This window comes from Chamaea fasciata, unplaced genomic scaffold, assembly GCF_029207755.1.
Source record: "Chamaea fasciata isolate MVZ Bird 193981 ecotype frontalis unplaced genomic scaffold, bChaFas1.0.hap1 SCAF_6, whole genome shotgun sequence".
NCBI classification, from domain to species: domain Eukaryota; kingdom Metazoa; phylum Chordata; class Aves; order Passeriformes; family Sylviidae; genus Chamaea; species Chamaea fasciata.
In genome coordinates, this window is record NW_027094091.1 from 31711279 (window position 1) to 31731434 (window position 20156).

Consider the following 20156-nt stretch of genomic DNA (forward strand, 5'->3'; position numbering starts at 1 on the left):
GGCTTCACATCTACTTCTTGCCAAACAAAGTCAGGTTGGCGAGGTTACAGCAATCTCCACCTAACAGGTTACTGCAGGTCACTTTGCAAAGCAAAACCTTTAATTGGATTTGCTCAGACAATCAGGTTACCAGCTACACACAAACCTCAGACTAATACCTGTCTCTCAGCAGCAGCTTTGGTTATATGAACTATCACATAATCTGACTGTGTCTAAAATGTTGCAGACTGAAGCCAGCTTTCTTTACATAGCAACTGAAAAGTCTCCCTTTGAAAGTCACGGTTAAAAAGGGGAGGTGGTAAGATTTTTGGATTTCCAAAGACATATGCAACACAGAACACCACCACAGAAAGTACATTATAGGATAAGAACAGCTAAGAGAGAACAAGTGGATTAGTGAGACCACATGAACTCCAAAAATGACAAAGCATTCCAAACCATATCAACGGGCAATAATCAATATCACTGTCATTGCAAATCCCGTGGCAACACTGTCTTCCACCATTCCAACTTTGCTTTTTGACATGTGTGTGTCACCAGTTTTACTGATGTTTCACTCCAGCAAATGTCCCTGGATGTCTAAGAGGGAGCAGGAGGTGTTCAGGGAAAACATATGAACTATTTAGCAGCTGCAACTAGATGGGGGAAAAGCTGGGGTTGTAAGAGTCAATTTGCATCTACCAGAGGGATGACAAAGAGGGGGAATAGAGTCATGTGCCTGGTAATTTGAGCAACTTCTTTACTAAACAAGCTGGTTTCAAACTTTCACATCAAAAGTCTATCTCATTTGTCAGAGCACGCCCATGGTGCAAAGTAATCATAAGACCACAATTTCTTACCTTCCACTTTGATAGAAGTTGTTTGTTTAGTAAATTATGTAAATTATGAAAATCTCCCTGGCACTGGCAACAGTGAACTAATAGTATATTAATAGGACAACTTAAATATTTTAACCTGCCTTTTCAGGCAAAACTAGCAAATCTCAACCAACAAAACCTTGATAAAAACATTTCCAGAGAAACCGCAAAAACTGATAAAAGTTTTGAGTCAAATGCTTCACAAACTAGTTTCCTCAAGTTTATAAAGAAAGCAACTGTGTCACTTCAATGAGTATGCTGAAATACATAGTTAAAAGCCTTTCGCTAAATCATTTCAAGACTTTTTAATTAATAATTCAGAAAAAAAATCCACAGTTCTTTAAATAAATACGTAACAGGCTTGAAGATTTTTTTTTTCCTAATCCAGGAGAAAAAAAAAGTATGCAAAGGCATATAGCAGGATAGGAACTTCCAAAATACTTTTCAAAAATAGATGAAATCTTCCAATGAAAACTCTCACCCACAAAGACTACAGAGAGATAAAAACAGTTATAAAAAGGAATGGTCTTCTGATAAGCAAACAGGAATAATCTGTCAAGACATGACAGAACAGAGGGAATAGCATTTTAAAATCTGAAGTTTTATTATTTATCTCAAGTCTTCCAACAACACACATTTTAAGAATCTGTCCCTACGGCCTTCTGCAGCTACCTTTTTCTTTTGGCTTAGTTACTCTTGTCCGTTGCAAGGTCTGAAACACTGTGGAAAGCTGATCACAGCACAGATTCGTCCTTTTCATGTAATCTATAAGAGACCAATAATTTCTCAAGTGCACTTGAAACACACTGCATTGTGGTATTTTTTAATCACCATCACTGGCAGGTAGTGACTTTTCAGATTTTCTTACAGACACCCTTTCTATCCTTTGCAAGAGTGCAAAGTAGCTATTTCTTCATCATCTTTAGCCCAAGAAGAAAAGCCATGGTATGGTATGGAGTGGTGGCTCCTACAGGAGTCTATTCAACAGAACTCTACAAAGCAAGAGCACAAGGGCAGAACTCGCATCCTGACCCCTTAAGGATATATTGTCTTTCAGATAAAATCTACTTCTAATGACCATTAATTTATAATTATTTTTAAGCAACTCCACTCCAAAATGTGTTCAGTTTCCAGCACACTACATAATAGCTTCTTTTTGATTCCTTTTAGCCACTCATGAATTCTGTCACATTCAGTGTAAAAGAACCACAAAATCTATTGCAAATGGCAAGCTACAGACAAAAGATCATCAATCATCAGCAGAAATCAACCATGCAATTATGAAATATTTCATTTGTGTTAAACTCTGCCAGTTACATACTTTCAACACCTTAAAAGGATTACAGTGCTTTAAACCCCATTTTCCTGCACCTGTGTTTTACAACTTTCTTACTTTACACATCTCCTGTAGTTTCCTTGTCGCCCTTCCTGCATCACAACAGTGCTATTCTCTATAAAATTCAGGGTTCTTTAGAGCCCAGGATGCATGTCCAAGTGAGCAGTGAGACAGCTTTTAAACAAAATTTAAAAAGGACACCAGCCACACACACTAACAGCAGCCAGTTTAAGACGGGGTAAGACACTGCCTTGTGTCATCCTGGCCATGGTGTGCAGCTGCTGCTTTAGTTTCATGCCCATTGATGCAGCTGGTGCCTTTACAGCACTCTAAAGAAAAACAGAAAACAAATGTAACAATTTTATAGAGAGCAGCTTGCTCCCTTCAGAGGAGAAATCTGCTCATGCATCAATTCTCATTATTTTTATACTACATGTTCTCTAAAACATTGAAAACAACAGTCAGAAGACAAGAAGGAATAAAAAAAGAAGCAGAACACATTCAGGACAGAACCTTACTACCACTAACTCGTCCACTACAAACGTAAAACAAATTTCTTCTGATCAAATCAAATGCACTGACCACAATGAGTCTGGTGCAAACTCTAGAAATTTCTACTGGGTTTTCTAAATTAGTTCAGAAGATCCAAGTCCCAAGTTATTACAATGTGATTAAATAGCATTCCCATGTAAAATTGAAGTTGAGCCTGTTCAACTACCCTTTTGAAATACTGCAAACTCAAAGAGTGTTGAGAGCACAGAACCAGAAGCTTGTGTGGAGGTTTAGTGAGGACACCCCTCTAGACCCTTCCTTCATTCCAACTCCAACACAAGTCCAATAGTAACTGCTATCCCTTTTTCCCTATTCATTCATTCAGAGGTTCAGCTGCACCACCAGGGTCTGCGGGTCAGACTTGCTTCAAATCTCTAATTTGCAGAGCTTCACACTAGACAGTTTTTATATTGCTAAGATTCATTATCCAACTTCATTAAAAATAACAAAAATCTGAAGAACAAGGATTAAATGCCTACTCTTTTTGTCAAAGCAATATTAAAAACCAGAGCATAAATATTCTATGCAAATGCTGTTATATTCTATGCAAATGCATAGAATGCATAAATATTTTTATGCATTCTATGCAAATGCATAAATACTCTTGTTGAAAGTTGGGATTTGCATAGAAGTAACTGTCCTTTCCTGAAAACCCAGGAGAAGCCACAACCACTACATTAATGTATTCCCAAATCCAAAACTCTCCTCTGACTGTACGAACAAATGAAAAGGTATAGCTACAACACTGCCTTGAGTTATTCTAGGGCAACAAGCATTGCAACCTGTAAAAGAGAAATACAAGGGTAATGTGAATTGTGTTAGCATCCTGCAGGAGGAAACCACCATCAAAAAGCCATGAATCATTACCTCAATTCTGTGCTACTACAACACTAGATCTAACATACTTGATGGGGTTATAATAAGCTATACTTTTAGAAAAATATTTTCAATAAAAAATTAACAGAAAAAGATGACACACTATACCACAGCAAAGTACCTGTGAAAGTAATGTTCTAGAGAAGTAAATGATAAATGCTTATTAACTTCTTACAGCCACTACCTCTTCCCCTAGCCAGAAGTCAATTCAAACCAAAAAAACCCAAACAACAAAAAACAATGACAACAAAAACATGAGAACAAATTTAAACCCCTACACTAAAGATGGGTTTACACTTACTAATAAAATTACTAATAAATACTCTAAATATTCAGTTTTATAATTTCCAAGACATTAACATCTAAATTGAAAGATATTAAGGCCGTTATTCACTTATTGTATTTTAGGTTTCATTATGTTCTAGGTATACAAGTTAGGAGGATGAGGTTTCAATATTAGCTTTACTGAAGTTTCTCATGGCCACTAAATCTTTACTTACACCATGGAGTAAAAGGCTGACAAAATGATGTCTAAATGCCAACATTTCAGTGACTGTGAACTAGCAACAGTGGTTTAAAGATTTCAGTGCTCTTCTAAAATTTGTGTTTGGAAAACATCTAGCATTTCCTGGTTTACTTCCATATTCAAATTGTATGAAACTGCCAGGTTTGGCAGGCTTGACACCATCATTGCGCATGGATGGACTGGCCCTGTGCAAAAGGAATATCTGACAAGTCTCCCAATTCTCCAACCTTTGGTTCACTTTTATTAAAATTTTCCTGGCATTTGTGTCTTTACTGATTTTTTTATGCAGAAAAAACCCCGTGAAAATATATAAGCAATAGAAAAAAAAGTGTTAACATATCTAGGAAATGGAGTAAAATTTAAAAAAAATCAGGCAAATTTATGTCCAAGTAATTTTCCACATGCACCCTTTGCCAAGAGTTCTTGGTTTCAAGTGTTTGAATCCTAGTAGCAGAGACAACATAAATTCAAACTGGTTTGCTGATATTGTGGATCAAAAAAAATATTTTTGAACGCTGTTTTTCAAAATAATAATAATAAAAAAATCAAACAAAACAAAACAAACCCTCAGCTTTTCAATAGAGAGCAGCAGGAGTTACTACCAATTCTTTTTCTAAATGTCAACATGCACATCGTAAGTTGGGAAGTGAGACAGTTTTTCCCCATCTTTCTGTAAATGGAAGTACAACCTTACATCCCTAACAGAGTTAGATCCTAAGGGAGCAACACAGACAGGCACGATCTAATCCACAGAAAGAATCTAATCAAATACCCAAAATATTTCCAAAAAGATCACCTCAAGGCAGGGTTGAAGGAAGACAACCCACTCCAAAAGAAGAGACAGCTCTCTGGCAGGAAATATTTTAAGATCTAAGAAACAGGTGAATTTTCACAGCAGAACAATTTCACCCATAGAGCTCTGCTGGAATTTGAGCTATAGCCTGTACTGTTTTACTTATTCATAAAAGGTGCAGTAAAGCAGCTAAGTGATATGAAGACCATTCTTCTTGGCACTACTAAAACTGTAGAGACAAAGACTGACTGTGAAAAACAACAAAAAGACCACAGGATTTGGAGCAATAAAAACGGAAAATGAAATTCAGTTGCTGGGAGGCCAGCTACCCTCACAGCAGATCAATCTCCTGACATCTGCAGCCTCAACCCAAGCAGTAGACACTGTGCAAAGCAGCACGAGTGTGACTGGACACAGCCTCCTTCAGGAGACATCTCACCACACTACTGTGTGGATGGAATTCAGACAAGCAACAGGGAGCACTAAAGGGTATTTGCAGAAGTGGCTTATCTTCTCTTTTTTTAAGATAAATGAAGGTCAAACAAAAATCAAATCAATCTCTCAAGAGAAAGCATGAAAAGTACTGAAAAAACATATTTCAGTGTTAGTTACCCAAGTACTACCAGCTGAAAAGGAGACTTGGGGCTGACAACTAAAGGCCTTTTCTTTCTGCCATATTCAACAAGGAATATCTCTTCGTAACCTTACACTTGTTCTGTTTGAACACCTAGATTTCATAAAACACAACACACTGTGGCAGGGCTAATCCACAGCTTTCCCCCACCTTTTATCTACAGCTAAGGCAAGTATCCTATAATTAATAATGAAGTAGCACTCTAAAGCACCAAGCTGTTACACTACTCTTAATGGAAAACAACAAAGACATTTAGGGCAGAGCTGTAAACCAACATACACAGAGGTTCCTTCTTGGTGGTGTTTCGTGAGAGGCACATTGTGAAAGAATGATTCCCAACAATTTTATTACATGGGCTGCAGCAAGACAAGAAGCTATATAAGACACAGGCAACTATTATCAGCCAGTGACCATCACAGGAAAACTACCTAAACATCTAATAGTTATTGAAACAAGACTGATGGTTCAAACACAAACACGGACGATTCCCTCAGTTAAACCAAGGATATGAGGGCTATCTATCTTCCCAACTACATTAACTTACTACAATGGGAACATCAGGAAAAATGCAATAAAGCAAGTGGCAGCTGGAAGTGACACAACCTCAGGCGAACCACACTAACTGTGTGAGAGACAAGTCCACACTGACTGGCTATAACACCAGCAAAAGCATGGCATGGCTAACAGACAACAGGCAGTTCTGGAGGGGTCCAAGGTAGTTAGCAACTAACAGTCAACCCCAAGCAAACTCAGTTACACAGTAATGAAAAACAGCTGAAAAAAATCAGAATAAACCAAAGGGCTGTCTCTTCATATCCAGCAACAGCATTTCTGAAATCAGATGACATTATCCGTGCATCTCCAAGGTAATGTAAAGAGAAGAAAAATCTGTTAAAACAAACAAAGAAACAAACAAACTCACCCCAAAACCTCAAGAGGCACTAGGAGTCCAAAGTGGTGCCCAAGATTAAAAACCTTCTTAAAACTGAATGTCTCCTAGCTAAATGAATAAGGCCCTCTAGAGTATTTTGTTGAGTAGCACATTACATCTAGAGAGCAAAAAGTTGTAAAAAATTCCCGGAATTTATAAATATTTTAATCCTAATCAGTGCAAGATTGGAAACACAAATACAGACGGTATTTTTTTGTATCATTAGTAATCTAGTTTTATTTAACCACAAATTGGGGAGGGGGGGAAGGAACAAACAAAAAACCCAACCCAAACCAACCCAAAAAGGAAAAAAAAACCAAAACAAAAAAAACCCAACCCAAACACACCCCAAAAAACAAACCAACCAACCAACCAAAACAAAACAAAACAATCAACACCAAAAAACAAACCACCATTCATATCAAGACAGCTACAAATTTCAGAACTACCACAGCAAGAAGTCCTGTCTATTTTCACAGAGACTGATCATCTTGTGCTAATAAAAAACAAATACTGCTTTTGGGACTGCATTCAGTATTTCAAACTGATCGCAGTCAGTATCTCAAACTTAAGATGACTCAGTCACCTTTCACACCCAAAGCACTTTGTATGGTAGTACAAAAAGTACAGTTTCATCTTTGTCAAACTGCAAAACAGAGAAGTTGGCTTCATCACTTAGGGCTGGAAGAAATAAAACAAAATCTGACAAGTTTGCTCTCCAAAATTCAGCGTGAGAATGAAGGGTAAAAGCTACTCTGAAAAAAAATAGCAGAAAGGCATGAGCTGTCACAGCATAAGGTACTTAACTCTGAAAAATGAATCATTTAAGTATTAGTAACTTTCTTTCAGCCTCACTGAGTAGGGATGGCCTCATGCATCCAACTCAATGATGACACAGGTAGGCAGTGTTCTAATTTTACAATTTTGCTACATGTCCTGCTAATAGCTATCCATGAAAATAACTTTAAAAACATAATGCATACCAAGCTGTCATAAGACAACCAATCAATTTAAAGCAATGATAATTTTCAAAGATACTCTCCATTAATTAAAAGGTAGGAAAACATGCTGCAAAGAAATCTTAAAGGAAAAAGTATTCAAAATTAGATAAAATATTTTTAAAAGGCCGATATACTGTATCAGCCAGAAACAGAAATGTTGATTGTAGATTCAGTTTTAATGACAAGAATTGCACTAAATGGGAAGACTGTATGCAAAAATCTACAGGATGTATCAATTTAGGAAAAGCCAGCCAAGAATATCTTAAGTGTTACCCCCTTGCTTAGAGCATTGAGGACTGTATCTCAACGTATTTCTGTAAAAAAACAGCCACTACAATGACAAGACATCAGCTGAATAGCAAAAACAAGATCACATTTCTTACTCCAGTGGATTTCTTGAGAAGACCAAGACCTTGCTGTTGTATATTACACCCGGGTCGTATTCTAAAGTCTTGGAATATAGTGCAGTTATGGTTTGCTAAAAGAATAAGAGGTATTCAGACTCTAATGCACCTAAGACTCACCTTCTTTCAGTGCTTTATCCATATTGTGAGAAATAACCACTCTCCTTGATTGGATTGAATCATGAGAGCTTCCAGACCAATTACTCTGAAATTCAAACAGAATATACATCATAAGAGGAAGAAATAAACCAAAAGTTACAGAATGATAAAACTGGAATTCAAGGCAATAGTACTGTATCATTTGGTCTTTATACAAATACTGTCACCTCATATGCTTAAATCAAAGGAATGTCAATTGTCTATGAGGTTATTATACATTTTTCATTAAGCACATATTAAGATCTGTGTATCATACATTGCACAACTTGCAAAATTATCTTAAGTGAAGTTTTTTTGGTAGAAAGGAGCTGCATTCATTTGTAAGACAGTGCACTCAGAATAGGACATGCACGTAACAAAACAAGTGGAACTCTTTTATTCAGTATTTTCACAGCAAATACAACATTTTTATAGCCTGCTGTGACAACGGACTTAATTTAGCCTCATAAACTACTTTTAAAACAAAAGAGAAGCCTTTAGATCTCCTACAATAATTTCGATTCACATTCTTTGCGATTTGTTTCTTCAAAGATACTTCTGGCCCTCTGCATTATAAGCTGCTGTCCTATACAAATATTTGTCTTTATTGGAATATTCACTCCCACAGTGTCCAAACAGGTGGGCGGATAGAAAAACATTTTTCAGGGTATAGACAAAGAACAGTGACTCATGATGTATTTATATAGAAAGGAGTATAATTCAAAACAGAAATAGAAACCATTCCCACTGTCAATCAGCTTGGAGCTCATTCTCCTTCGTAAGGAGAAAGCACTTCAGGAGCATCACCATCCCTCCAACATTCACCACACAGAGAATAGAAAAGCAGTATAAACAAAGTAAAAACACTATTTAATGTTCTTAAAAATAATATACCATCATTTCAGCCAATTTGCAGGCTAATACTCTCTATTTTGGTTTAACGTTTTTCATCTACTTCAGATACACGCATGTAGAGTCTAACAAAGTTCATCTAATAGGACCTAGATAAAGGAGTCCAAGCACTACTTTTAAGAGCAAAATAAAGCTTTTCAGGCTCTCTCACGCCTAACACACAGCAAAGTGATGGGTACTTTCCATGCCGTGAGTGTCCCCCTGCCCACAGCTAATTTGTACCACCTTTTGGATGAATGCAGCAACACTCCCCAGACTTATTTCAGTCACTATTCTGAGACCACGATTGTGGTCTTTCAGCTGATTTCCTCCCTTCTTCACGACATATCAATGGCAGGAGCAGCAAGACTTCAGCATATTTGCCTCCATCTGCAGTGCCCCCTCACTATCGAGACCATAGTTAATGAGGTGTAAAAACAGAGTATTTAGTGAACCACTGTAGATTTCCAAGACCCTTTTTGATCTGAACACTGGTAAAAGCTTCAGCTATACCCAGCTAAACAGCAGGAGAAAGTATTTTTTCTCTTTGTAAGGACACCTAACACTATTTGTAAGGCTCCAATACATCATCTCTGGCTGCCAATGTTATCACACTTTCTCAACACAAAGCTGTGTTAATGCCAGTCACACAATTGCTTCAGGATTTTTCTGCTTTATTTGCAGCAGGGAACTGCATTATTTAAAAAATTAAAAAGAGAGGACTTGCAGAGACATTAAACACCCCAAGCACCTTAGGGAAAGGTATTCAGAAAACCCAATTAAACAAACTCACTCAGGTCTGTGAAAAAAGAGCTCCTAAACATGAGCCCACAACCCTGACTCAAGCTCCATGCTCAACACACTCCATCTGTCCTAACACTCATGCCAGCTTAGGTATCCTACAAGGCTAATCCTTCTGCTGAACTGAGTCCTACCTGCATGGCAGTCAGTGACCTTAGGCTAACTTAGGCGTCAACGGTTGCATCACATACATTGCAGGAGGCATTTTCTATGGCCTAAAGCATCACTAAACCCTCCAATGCAGCACTCACCAAATTACTCCCTTCAAAACTAAAGTTAAAGAAGTTAACAAAGTTAAATCAAAAAAAAAAAAAAAAAGAAGAAGAAAGCAACCTTCAGAGGGGATCTGTACTTGCAAGAAGCTAAGTAGCTTGTTCCACATTACCACATTATGATCCAATCTTTGCAATTCCAAAAAGCAGGAACTGATCATTTTTTGTTTCAAGCTTGAACAACTCATTTTAAGAACAACACAAACTAGTACTGCCTCAGCAAAATGCTGCCTCTTGAACACCAGACACCAACTCACATTTCAGCTTGCAAGAATGCATTCCATTGAGAGTATCCTCTACGGCTGGTACATTTGACTTTTAAAAGGCACCATCTCTTCATGTAAAAAAAGTTGTTCAAGACATGATAAAAAACATAAAAGGTAAAAATTAATCCCACCAATATCAAGAGTGATTCTGCTGTAGCATGAATGTAACTACTGAAGGGCAAAGGAAGATGCACAGTGTATGGGACTTTCTGAGAACTTTTCCATACACATACAGGTACTGCATACAACCATGAACCATAGAAGAGAACAGCAAAGAGCAAAAGAAACCACCTTGGTTTAAAACAAGGTTTCAACTTCATTGAAAAACGAATTTTCACAAACAGATGAGAATCTAACATTTGAATAAACAGGAATGTTCAAATGTATAGAGTGATCATGGAATTGTCTAGGCTGGAAGATATCTCTAATATCATTGAGTTCAACTATTAACCTATGATACTGGTTGGGTTAGTTCAGGTTTAAGAAAAAAAAAAACTTCAGGGAGACCTTACTGCTCTCTCCAACTACTGCATGACAGGATACAGAGAAAAGGGAGCCAGGCTCTTCTTGCAGAAGCACAGGACATTAGGAAACATTGCAACACAGGAAATTCCCATCACAAGGCAAAACTATTTTAATCATGAGGCTTCTCAAGTATCAGGGGTGCTAACAGACTGTGGAGTCTTCATCTCTCAATCTTCCTCACTCTGAGCATGAGGATGAACTAGATGCCCTCCAGATATTCCTTCCAACCTGAACTATTCATGAACCTTGATGACCCTTCAGAGATCTGTTAATTTCATGTCATGATTGATAATATATCAGATCTAAAGGTGCCTTGTCTAAAAGAGCTGATCAAACCAATTTTTTCTTTCCATTTCACAAATAGCATTTCTTGCATTTAACAGACTTAAATATTGTTAGTTTAGGTTTCCTTTCAAAAAGTACTGTTTCTGTGACAAGAATAATGATGAATTAATTAAATAAGCAAGCACCCCCAAGTTAGATGATATATGGCAACAAACACTTTAAAAACAACTGCAAACAACCTGGTCATGCAGACAACCAACATCTGGGATTACAGAAGGATTCCAGAAAATTCACAGTCCAAGCTCAGCTCTAACAGCTGAGATTATGAAAAATACAGCATATTTCACTGAAAGACTTTCTTCCCACCTCTGACTCAAGTCAGATGGAGGGCATACATAGGAAACAGGTTCAGCTAGAAAGCCTAGATTTGAATGTTTTCACATTTTTCTTCATGTCATTCATCTAAAGAAAAATGGTGCAGGTTTCATGAAATAGTTGGCATAGCCCTGACTGTGCCAAAGACATTTGTAAATGATTTTAACACAGTCAAAGCTCTAGTTTAGATGCTCTTTTATGCTGACTAAAACCTGGCATGTTCCTCTAAGTCTTGACTTGCACTATCACAAGCCTTAATAATATATATACATATAAAAATATATATAAATATATATAAATATATATATAAATATATATATATATTAAAGTAGTGTCAAGACAATTGGGTTGCAGTCTGTAGATTTCATTGGTAAATAATGACAGAAACCAGACTGAAACATAAATAAAACTTAACAAAAGAACTTGAAGGGGTAGGGGTGGAGCACATTTTGAAAGTATGTGCTGAGAATGAGGTTGCTACAAACTGCGAGGCCTGTTTCCTGCAACAGTTCAAGTTTTCCTCAGTTCTGACTTTGCTTACAGGCTGAAAAAAAGGATGTGTGCATTTCCTGTAGACTTAAAACAACAGTCATTCACTGTTTGATACTTTTGAAAACTATTAAGGATGAGGAAAACAACAGTCTGAATGGGCCAATAAAAAAAAAGAGAAGAAAAAAAGCCTGGCATTGAACCTGAAATTTTGTCTTAGGTTCAGTCTCCTACAGATAAAAAAATTAAGTAAATGTCATTTATTGGTTTAAACTATATAAGTAATTTTAAATTAGCACTGAAGACAACAATAAATGTTAAATAATAAAGACTTAAGAAGGTATTTCAGCAACAACACTCAATAAATGGCAAAGCGCAGAGAACACAGGAGTACCTTCCACTATCAAGAAATTCATTTGCAACACTTCGCATCAAATTCAATTTTTAAAACACAGGAGCAGAAAGCCAGACACCTGCTACAGACACACCACATGCAGCTTTACTCTGCCATGGAATTAAGGCCAGAAGCAGAGAAAAATTTACAATTATTCCTATTACATTAATTCAATTACAACAAAACTAGAACAGAGATCATGACAGATGCCACAATATGAGTGGAGATTGTGGATGAGGCAGTTTAATCACTGATCTGAAAGGCAAAGACTGCATCTAATTCAGCATACACAGACCAACCAGTTCCTCATAGTTACTTGTTCCACCCACTGTTGCCCTATTAACTTTCCTCTTATCTTTGTAAAACATACATTAACATCAGACTGGACCTTGATAATAAAGTGTCACAGCCTCAAACAATAAATACTTCACTGAACTCTCCATAAATTCCTATTTAACAGATGTGGATAGACATGTTCTTATCCACATACTACTTCATATAGATGTTCTTATCCAAACATTATTTCAACTAATGATGCAAAAATAAATTTCTATTCACAAGAGGTAATATTTTTTAATTTATACTTGTTGTCCTATTTAAGATTACAAGGCAAGTATGTATGTGTCACATTCAGCATTAAGGGATACCATAATTACCAATTTAAAAGTCAACATACCTAATGCACATTAATCCTCTTATCTTAAGCATTATTACCTCAATAATTATTTTATTATATCACATCATTATTTCTACTAATGTAGTAGCTCCTGGAATGTGTAAACTGTGTTTACCAGATCGAGATTTTCCATCTTAACTGTACCATGTTTAAAACTGATAAAACTGTAGCAGTGTAAAAACTTTATAATCAGGGCAGAATTTTCTTCACCTGAGATTTCACAGAATACCAGACAGATAAGAATAAGAATATGAAAATGAAATATTTCTCAGGTATTACTTTCATTCTCATTAGTACAGCCAAGAAACAATTGTGAAGTTAGCATTCAAATTGCTGCTCAGCAAGAAATACAGCATTATCCTGTGCTGGAATTTTTAATATTCCCATCAAAATAAAATCTTAAATGAATTCTCAAGGTACAGGCATAGCCCCAGCTTACTGAATGTTTCCACACACTCCTCCTCTTTAAAAAGAGACAAGAAGAACCTATGGTCTATACTTCAAGGCCAAATGAGCCATATGGCATGAAAACTAAACTGCTGGCAAGCCAGAAAAACCAGCACAAAATCATGCTTGTGCTGCAGTCTCAGCTTAGCAACCAGAGAAAAACTCCTGCAAGGTCTATTGCTATACCCCTCCTGCACATGACTTTTCACGAAGCACACATTTTATAGGGTGTTCTGTCTTTTCAAGAGTGCCACAAAGCATGCCAAATGCACCATCATCATTCATTTTATTACCACTAACTTGTTCTGTTCCACTGTGCACATTAAATAAGAGAAAATATGGTATAGAATGACAGATCACAAAAAACTCCCATACACACAACACAAATCTGTCCCCCTCATGACTACATAATTTCTTTATCTTCTTAACCACTTGAAGTTACAGCTTGGGAAAGGATACAGGATTCTATGTAACTGGCTCTTTCCTTGGGTAAATTCTGCTGCTCTCCTTTGCAGAGAGCAGGAAACCAAGACTTGGCAACACAAGAGAACTTTATGTGATTTTATTTTCAGAATGTTTCTGATACATGTCTATACTATTCTCAATGTCAAAGTGTACCTTGAATGCAGAATGTCTTCACTCTTGACCTTATTACAGAAGTTTTATAGCCACCCTTAGAATTTCCCTGCAAGAGACTAGGACGGTAAGATCTCTATGAGCCCACTGCCCATCTTTACTGACTTAGCAGAGCTTGGTTATCAGGAGAAATGAACTAGCTCCCTAGTTATGTTTTCAATCATAAAACACTGTTCGTGCGAGCAGCAGTTCCTAGGTGAAATGTAAAAACAGCCCAACTAACGGCAAAATGAGATGTCAATCTAACACAAAGTTGAAAAAATTAAACATCAAGCACAGTAAAGAGCTGATAACGACACAAGATCCAATGAAAGGAATCAGAAAGGACTGCATGACAAGACAAGACATCTCTAAAGATACATGGTGACGAAAAAGGTGTGGAAAACTAAGTCTGCTTCTAAGGAGTTATAGGACAAAGAAGTGAGAGACAGAGTCCGAAAAACATTTAATTTCCTGAGGTCAGTCTCCTGTAATAATAAAGTTATCACTTCAAAGTTACACCTGCAGGTAATCAACATATGCAGCCCTAAGAAAGTTCCAATTCTGAAAAAGCCTATAAATCCAAAATTATAACAGATGTTCCACAGATCCCTAAAAATAAACTGTACCAGAAATGTCCAAACCACGGGTCCCTGCTGAACTATAACAGAACACTTGCAATTCATGCAACATTCCCTTAACATTTTTAAATAACCATGGAATTGGTAGAAATTGCTAAAATACATTTTCATTATTTTAATTTCAGGACTTTTCCAGCAGTAAATTCAACCAGATCATAGAAGGCTCATTGTTGACCTGCCTATAAATGAGATCGAACCAAGAACAAACATGAGACTCTGAGTTCTGTTAAAAACACACTAAACATATCTTCTCCTTTCAATCCAGAAACAACCCATCAATTAAAAGACTGGCAGTAGAATATCTGCTTGCAATCCCAAGACAGTCTAAAGCACAACAAAATTGCCACAACCAGAGACTGTTATTGCTTTTACAAAAATTCTGCAACATCGGAGCTCTAAATATCGCCCATGCAGCCAGAGAATAGGACAGAAGGTGCTTGGCTTTGGGTTTAGAAAAACCCATAAATACTTCTGAAGCCTTACTAAAGCATAAAGATCAAAATTGGAAGGAGTTAAGAAGCTTCTCCTCTCCCTCACAGTTCCTCCAAACTACCTACTACCTCAAGAACTCTTTTGCACCCCACTTGAAATTTATGCCCACAGATGGCAAACCTTCCACTTCCCACTGCTGCTGGGGCTCCTGCAAGCTTACCTTCACAGGGTTCATCTCATGGCAAAAGTCCAACACTGAAGGAAAACAAAACTCTGTGTCCTTTTTCTCTGCTTCCCTTATGTTCTTCACAAAGGGCAGAGCACTCAGCTTGGATGCTGTGACAGATACCCGACCTCGGTTAAGTTGCCATCCCCTTTGAAATACTGGGACCATTTCCATTTCACAACACATCCTCCTATGGGTTGGATAAAAGCAGTACTGTATTCCAGGATTCAGATAGTTCAATGACAACCTGATTCAATGAAAAAAGCTTTACCCATGCCCCCTCCACTAATGACATATTCACAAAAATCCACATTCACGGATGGAACAAGCCTTTAGGAACATAAATTACGATCACATGTAGTGTGATCTGGCTTCAGGGCCAGAAAGCAAGAGTAAACCAATGCTAAAAATTAAAGATCTATTAAACTGTAGTAAACAATAGTGACCAAATATTTCAGGAGATGAGTTTTAAAGAAACACAAAAAATAATTGACAACTGTTAATTGTAGAAAACTAAAGATAGGATATTAGAATCTGGGTACCCCTTTTACTGGGAAGAAAAAAGCACATTTATTATCCTTCTGTTAGTGCTGTAGTCAGACTAGGTAGAGCCTTCTGTATACAGAAGATAATTCACTTAATCAGAATTTAAAATGCAGCACTGAAATTTAATAAACTAATCATGATGTTCTGCATTATTAAAATGAAGTTGATAACCCAACTCGTTTACTCAGAGTTTTTGCTTTGAATCAGAGTTAAAACATTATGCTGAAAAGAAAATCCCATCTCTGCCAGTTTTTTTGGCAGAGAAACAACTCACACAAATGTGGGAAAAAGTGTTTTCCTTCCCCCTCCCACTAGCTTTGTTAACAAGGTTCTTTACATGAGTCAAAGCAATCTCCCTCTACAACCACACAAGGTAAAGAACTTTTGGGAGCAAACTCAAATTTTAAAGGGTTACATATGTTCTAATCCAGGACTATCTTTGCTATGAGCAAGTCCACTGGTACTCGAGAAGTGAAAATCTCCTTTAAAACAGACATTCTCACTAAAGTACAATTGGTACATCATGCCTCTTTGCTGTCTTGTATTTTGCTGTTCACCTCCACCACAAATAATCTTGTCCTAAAACAGCTCCTGAAAAGTGCTGAAAAATACCAGACAATAATAAAATATACAATTTCAAGGACTCATTCAATTCCTATTATTTCAATATCAATAGAAACTATTTACCAATATTATCTGTACTACCTGCAAGTACTTAAAGTATTACGACATTATTATGAGCTGCCTGTACACCTCCCTTCCAATGAAACACAGAACTTTATGTGGAAGCCAGGAGACTGCCCAGAGAGTTTTTGTGAGCAGAGCTGTCACCTACAGAGAAACTACATTGAAAGCATGTGATTATCATGGGGATATATAAATCACACAGCTTGCTTTGTAATTCTCAGCATATTTCAAATGTTCTTGCTGAGGTATCTGACTTCAGGCTCACCTTTCAAATCCCAAAGGAGTTACACAAAAAATGGACAAAGCACAGCTTTACATTCAAGAAGAGGGCTACTCTAAGAAGATGCAAGTTCAAGCAAAATGAAAAAAAGATAGGTACCTTGCTCTTCTGAAATCCTAACCTGCAACACTGCACTTCCTCACTCATTCCTCACTTGCATGAATAGGTCCATGAAAATCAACAGCACTGAACTCTCACATGCTAAGTGGTTACTGAATTGAGAACGTACAAAAAACTCCCTTTATTCAGCACAGCACAAGGGACTCCATCCAACCTCCCTTTGAAGTTGGTCAAGAGTACTCCCACTAACTTTCCAAGAGCTGGGTCTGACTACCACTAGAGTAAATATTTATTCCTGAATACTTATTGTTTCCTCATTTGTTAACCCCAATGTGAAAAATCACGAAAAGAATGAAAAGTGAATTCTCTGAATTTTGTACATAAAACACATATAGAGTGAGATGCCAGTCATAATAAGGTTTTTACCTTACATTTTTTCCTAATTATTAGGCCAACAGGTAGTTCTTCCTTATTCTTGAGGAAAAGAAAAAACAAGGCTGAAAAAACTATAGCTTTACTGTCATCCTACTACTGGCTCCCAGAAAAGACAAAAGGATCGTAAGGCTTTATGAGAGCTCTCTACACGAGAGTAGCAACTAAATGATAAAAAAGCAGTGTAAATGCAAAAGAACATAAAATGAAAAGACCAACTAAACCAGGAAGTTTTAGTGAATGGCCTACACTCCTTTCTATATGCTGCCTATCTAGACAATTTTACTTTCTTCACCTACATGTTGCTGGAGTCCCAATTAGAAAGTCTGCTACACATATAAAAAATCATGAGCAGAAAAGCTCTTCAAGAAGCCTTGCAGTTCTGAAGCCACTTTGTACCAGAAAGAAATCAACAAAATTATAAATTGAAGGTATGAGAAACCCAATTCAGATGCCTGGAATTACATCTTCTAAATAGGGTAAAAACCTCCTTTTTCGGACATCCCTTTCATGTAGTGTAAACTTTTGGGAACAGTGCAAAGAGGGAGGAAAGAAAAATTTTAATGGCGTCAGAGAGATGGTAATGAAACAATCCTGGGAAAATGGTTTTAGCAAGTACTGCTGCCTTACCAGTGAATTTTGAATACCAAATTTCAATTCCCTTCTGAAACAACAAACACATCCCATAGAGCTACAGTAAATGCAAACACTACAAATTAGACCACACAGTGCAACAGCAGGTGTGCACTATTTATATATACAAATCCAAAGGATGGATACAACAGGAGAACAACTTCAAGAGAAGTTAACACACTGCAAAAACAAAGTGCAGATGGCACAGTAACAGAAGTGACTATTTGTCTCTGGACACTTCTAGTTCCACTGCTGCTCAGTAGGTTAAAGTTTTTCAGAAGCCTTACATTTTTCACAAAGGAGAAGACAAAGAAAGCAATAATTTTTTTTTTCTTCAAATCTTGGCTTCCCAAATTAAATTGATTTTTATGGTTCGGCTGCTTCACAAATCTGAAAGTTGCTCCTCATTGAGGCAGCAGGGAGATTTTGATTGCTAAGCTTATGTACACATCTTTTTTGGTACTATGTAAAAGTATGTTAATTCACCCAGATGTTCTGGTAAGTATTCAAGTACCCAAATACCCCTGGAGCTATGGCATTAACACTGAAACATTTATTTTTGTAAATCTGAAAGCAACAGGAATTGCTGTTTAGACGATCAATTGATCCATTTACGTATTTTTTCTGTTTGGTGTAACATAGTGGTATAGATGTGTAGCCACAGATGTATGGCTAAAAACAAAAGCACATGGTCCTTTACTAGAAGGTGCTCACGCACCTAACACACATTTGCTACCTAAGACTCCTATGACAAAAAACAGCTGAACAATCCCTAGCTGTACCCACCTTTTATCACTTTGTGTGTTACAGCTTCTTACTTCCCACCTTAATGCTCATACACATTACTTACTCTTCACTTCCTTCAAAAAGCTGAGTATGATGTTGAGTTTCAAAGCAAAGAGGACGTTTTAAAAAATTCTACCAATAAGATAAAATGAGTATCACACAGAGCCACACATAGATCCTGACTGCATCTTTGCAAGTTGTATTATTCACTAAATTCAACAACCCCTGACCAAATGATCCCTTCCGGCAACAATACTCTTCCAGCTTCCATTAAATGCAGACCAGGAAAAAGCATATTGCTCCCAAACACAGGGTCCTTCAATCTCTGTGTCAAAGAGTGAAGGAATAAACTATTACTACAGGTTGTTAGCAATTTGACTGAAAAGACAGAAAGACAACTGTATCAGCTAGTGATTTGTAATAGGTTCTCTGCCCTGCCAGCACCCTGTGTTCTGCAAACTCAGCTGCATCGACTGCAGCCCCAGAAACACGTGACAGCGTTACTTACTTAATGCTACCAATAAGTGTACGTGTACTAAATGTAACAAACTGGGTTACCAGAACAGCTAGGCTGCACACCCAGGTGACAAATTCCTTTCCTTTTTCTTCTTAGAGTGCCCTCAGGTATCCTGACACCACTGAAGGGAAATAGCACTTACACAGTACAGTCTGTTTATTGATGCAGCGGTTCGTGTGCTAACACACCTACAACTCACCAAGGGTTGAGGGGCCAAGGGCTCCTGGCTGCAGTCGCCAGCTGTAACAGTAAACACCACATCCCTGCGACCCATGGCAAAGCAGGAGTGTAGGAAGGTCCTCAATTTCCAGCACTATTTTTTCAGGCTCACCTAGGATGAGCTTCCAAGCACTGGATGATGGGGAACAGGGCTGTGGATGGGAGGAAAGTTTCCAAATGCCTCACACAAGCAACCCCATTTAGAAGAACCCAGAAAATACTAAGCTGTGAGCTACATAGAGCTCGTGAGCTAGTATATTTTGAAATATATACAGAAAATGAAATTGCTTCACTTTTGCACAGAAGTCTGCAACGACTTGAGTACAAAATGGCACTATGATAACACTATCTGAAGCTGTCCAACTTCAGAGAACGCATTAAAGCAACATTAAGCTGCCTCTTCGACCAGGTCTCTCTCTTTTACCAGTGACATTTCAAGGCAAGGAGCAGAAAAGAATTTTAGGCACAGCCACCGGGGAGCGAACCACCGTGCGAGCATTCCCGCAATCCGGCGATCTCTCTCGGAGCAAAGTGTTGATTTTTCCGGTGCGCCTGCTACCCTCCAACACAACTTTTCCCATTTAAAACCCCGTCGAGCGGCAGAGTGCGGGCA

General features: G+C 37.5%; 1 protein-coding gene across 1 annotated transcript in view; it reads right to left on the reverse strand.

Annotated features, from left to right (window-relative positions):
- The window catches only part of SNX25 (sorting nexin 25), an 83270-nt gene that overhangs the window by 62385 nt on the left and 729 nt on the right, over positions 1–20156 (reverse strand). Inside the window, exon 2 of the mRNA XM_066185878.1 lies at positions 8031–8115. Coding sequence (XP_066041975.1) covers positions 8031–8115 — 85 coding nt within the window. The remainder of the gene's footprint in view (positions 1–8030; positions 8116–20156) is intronic.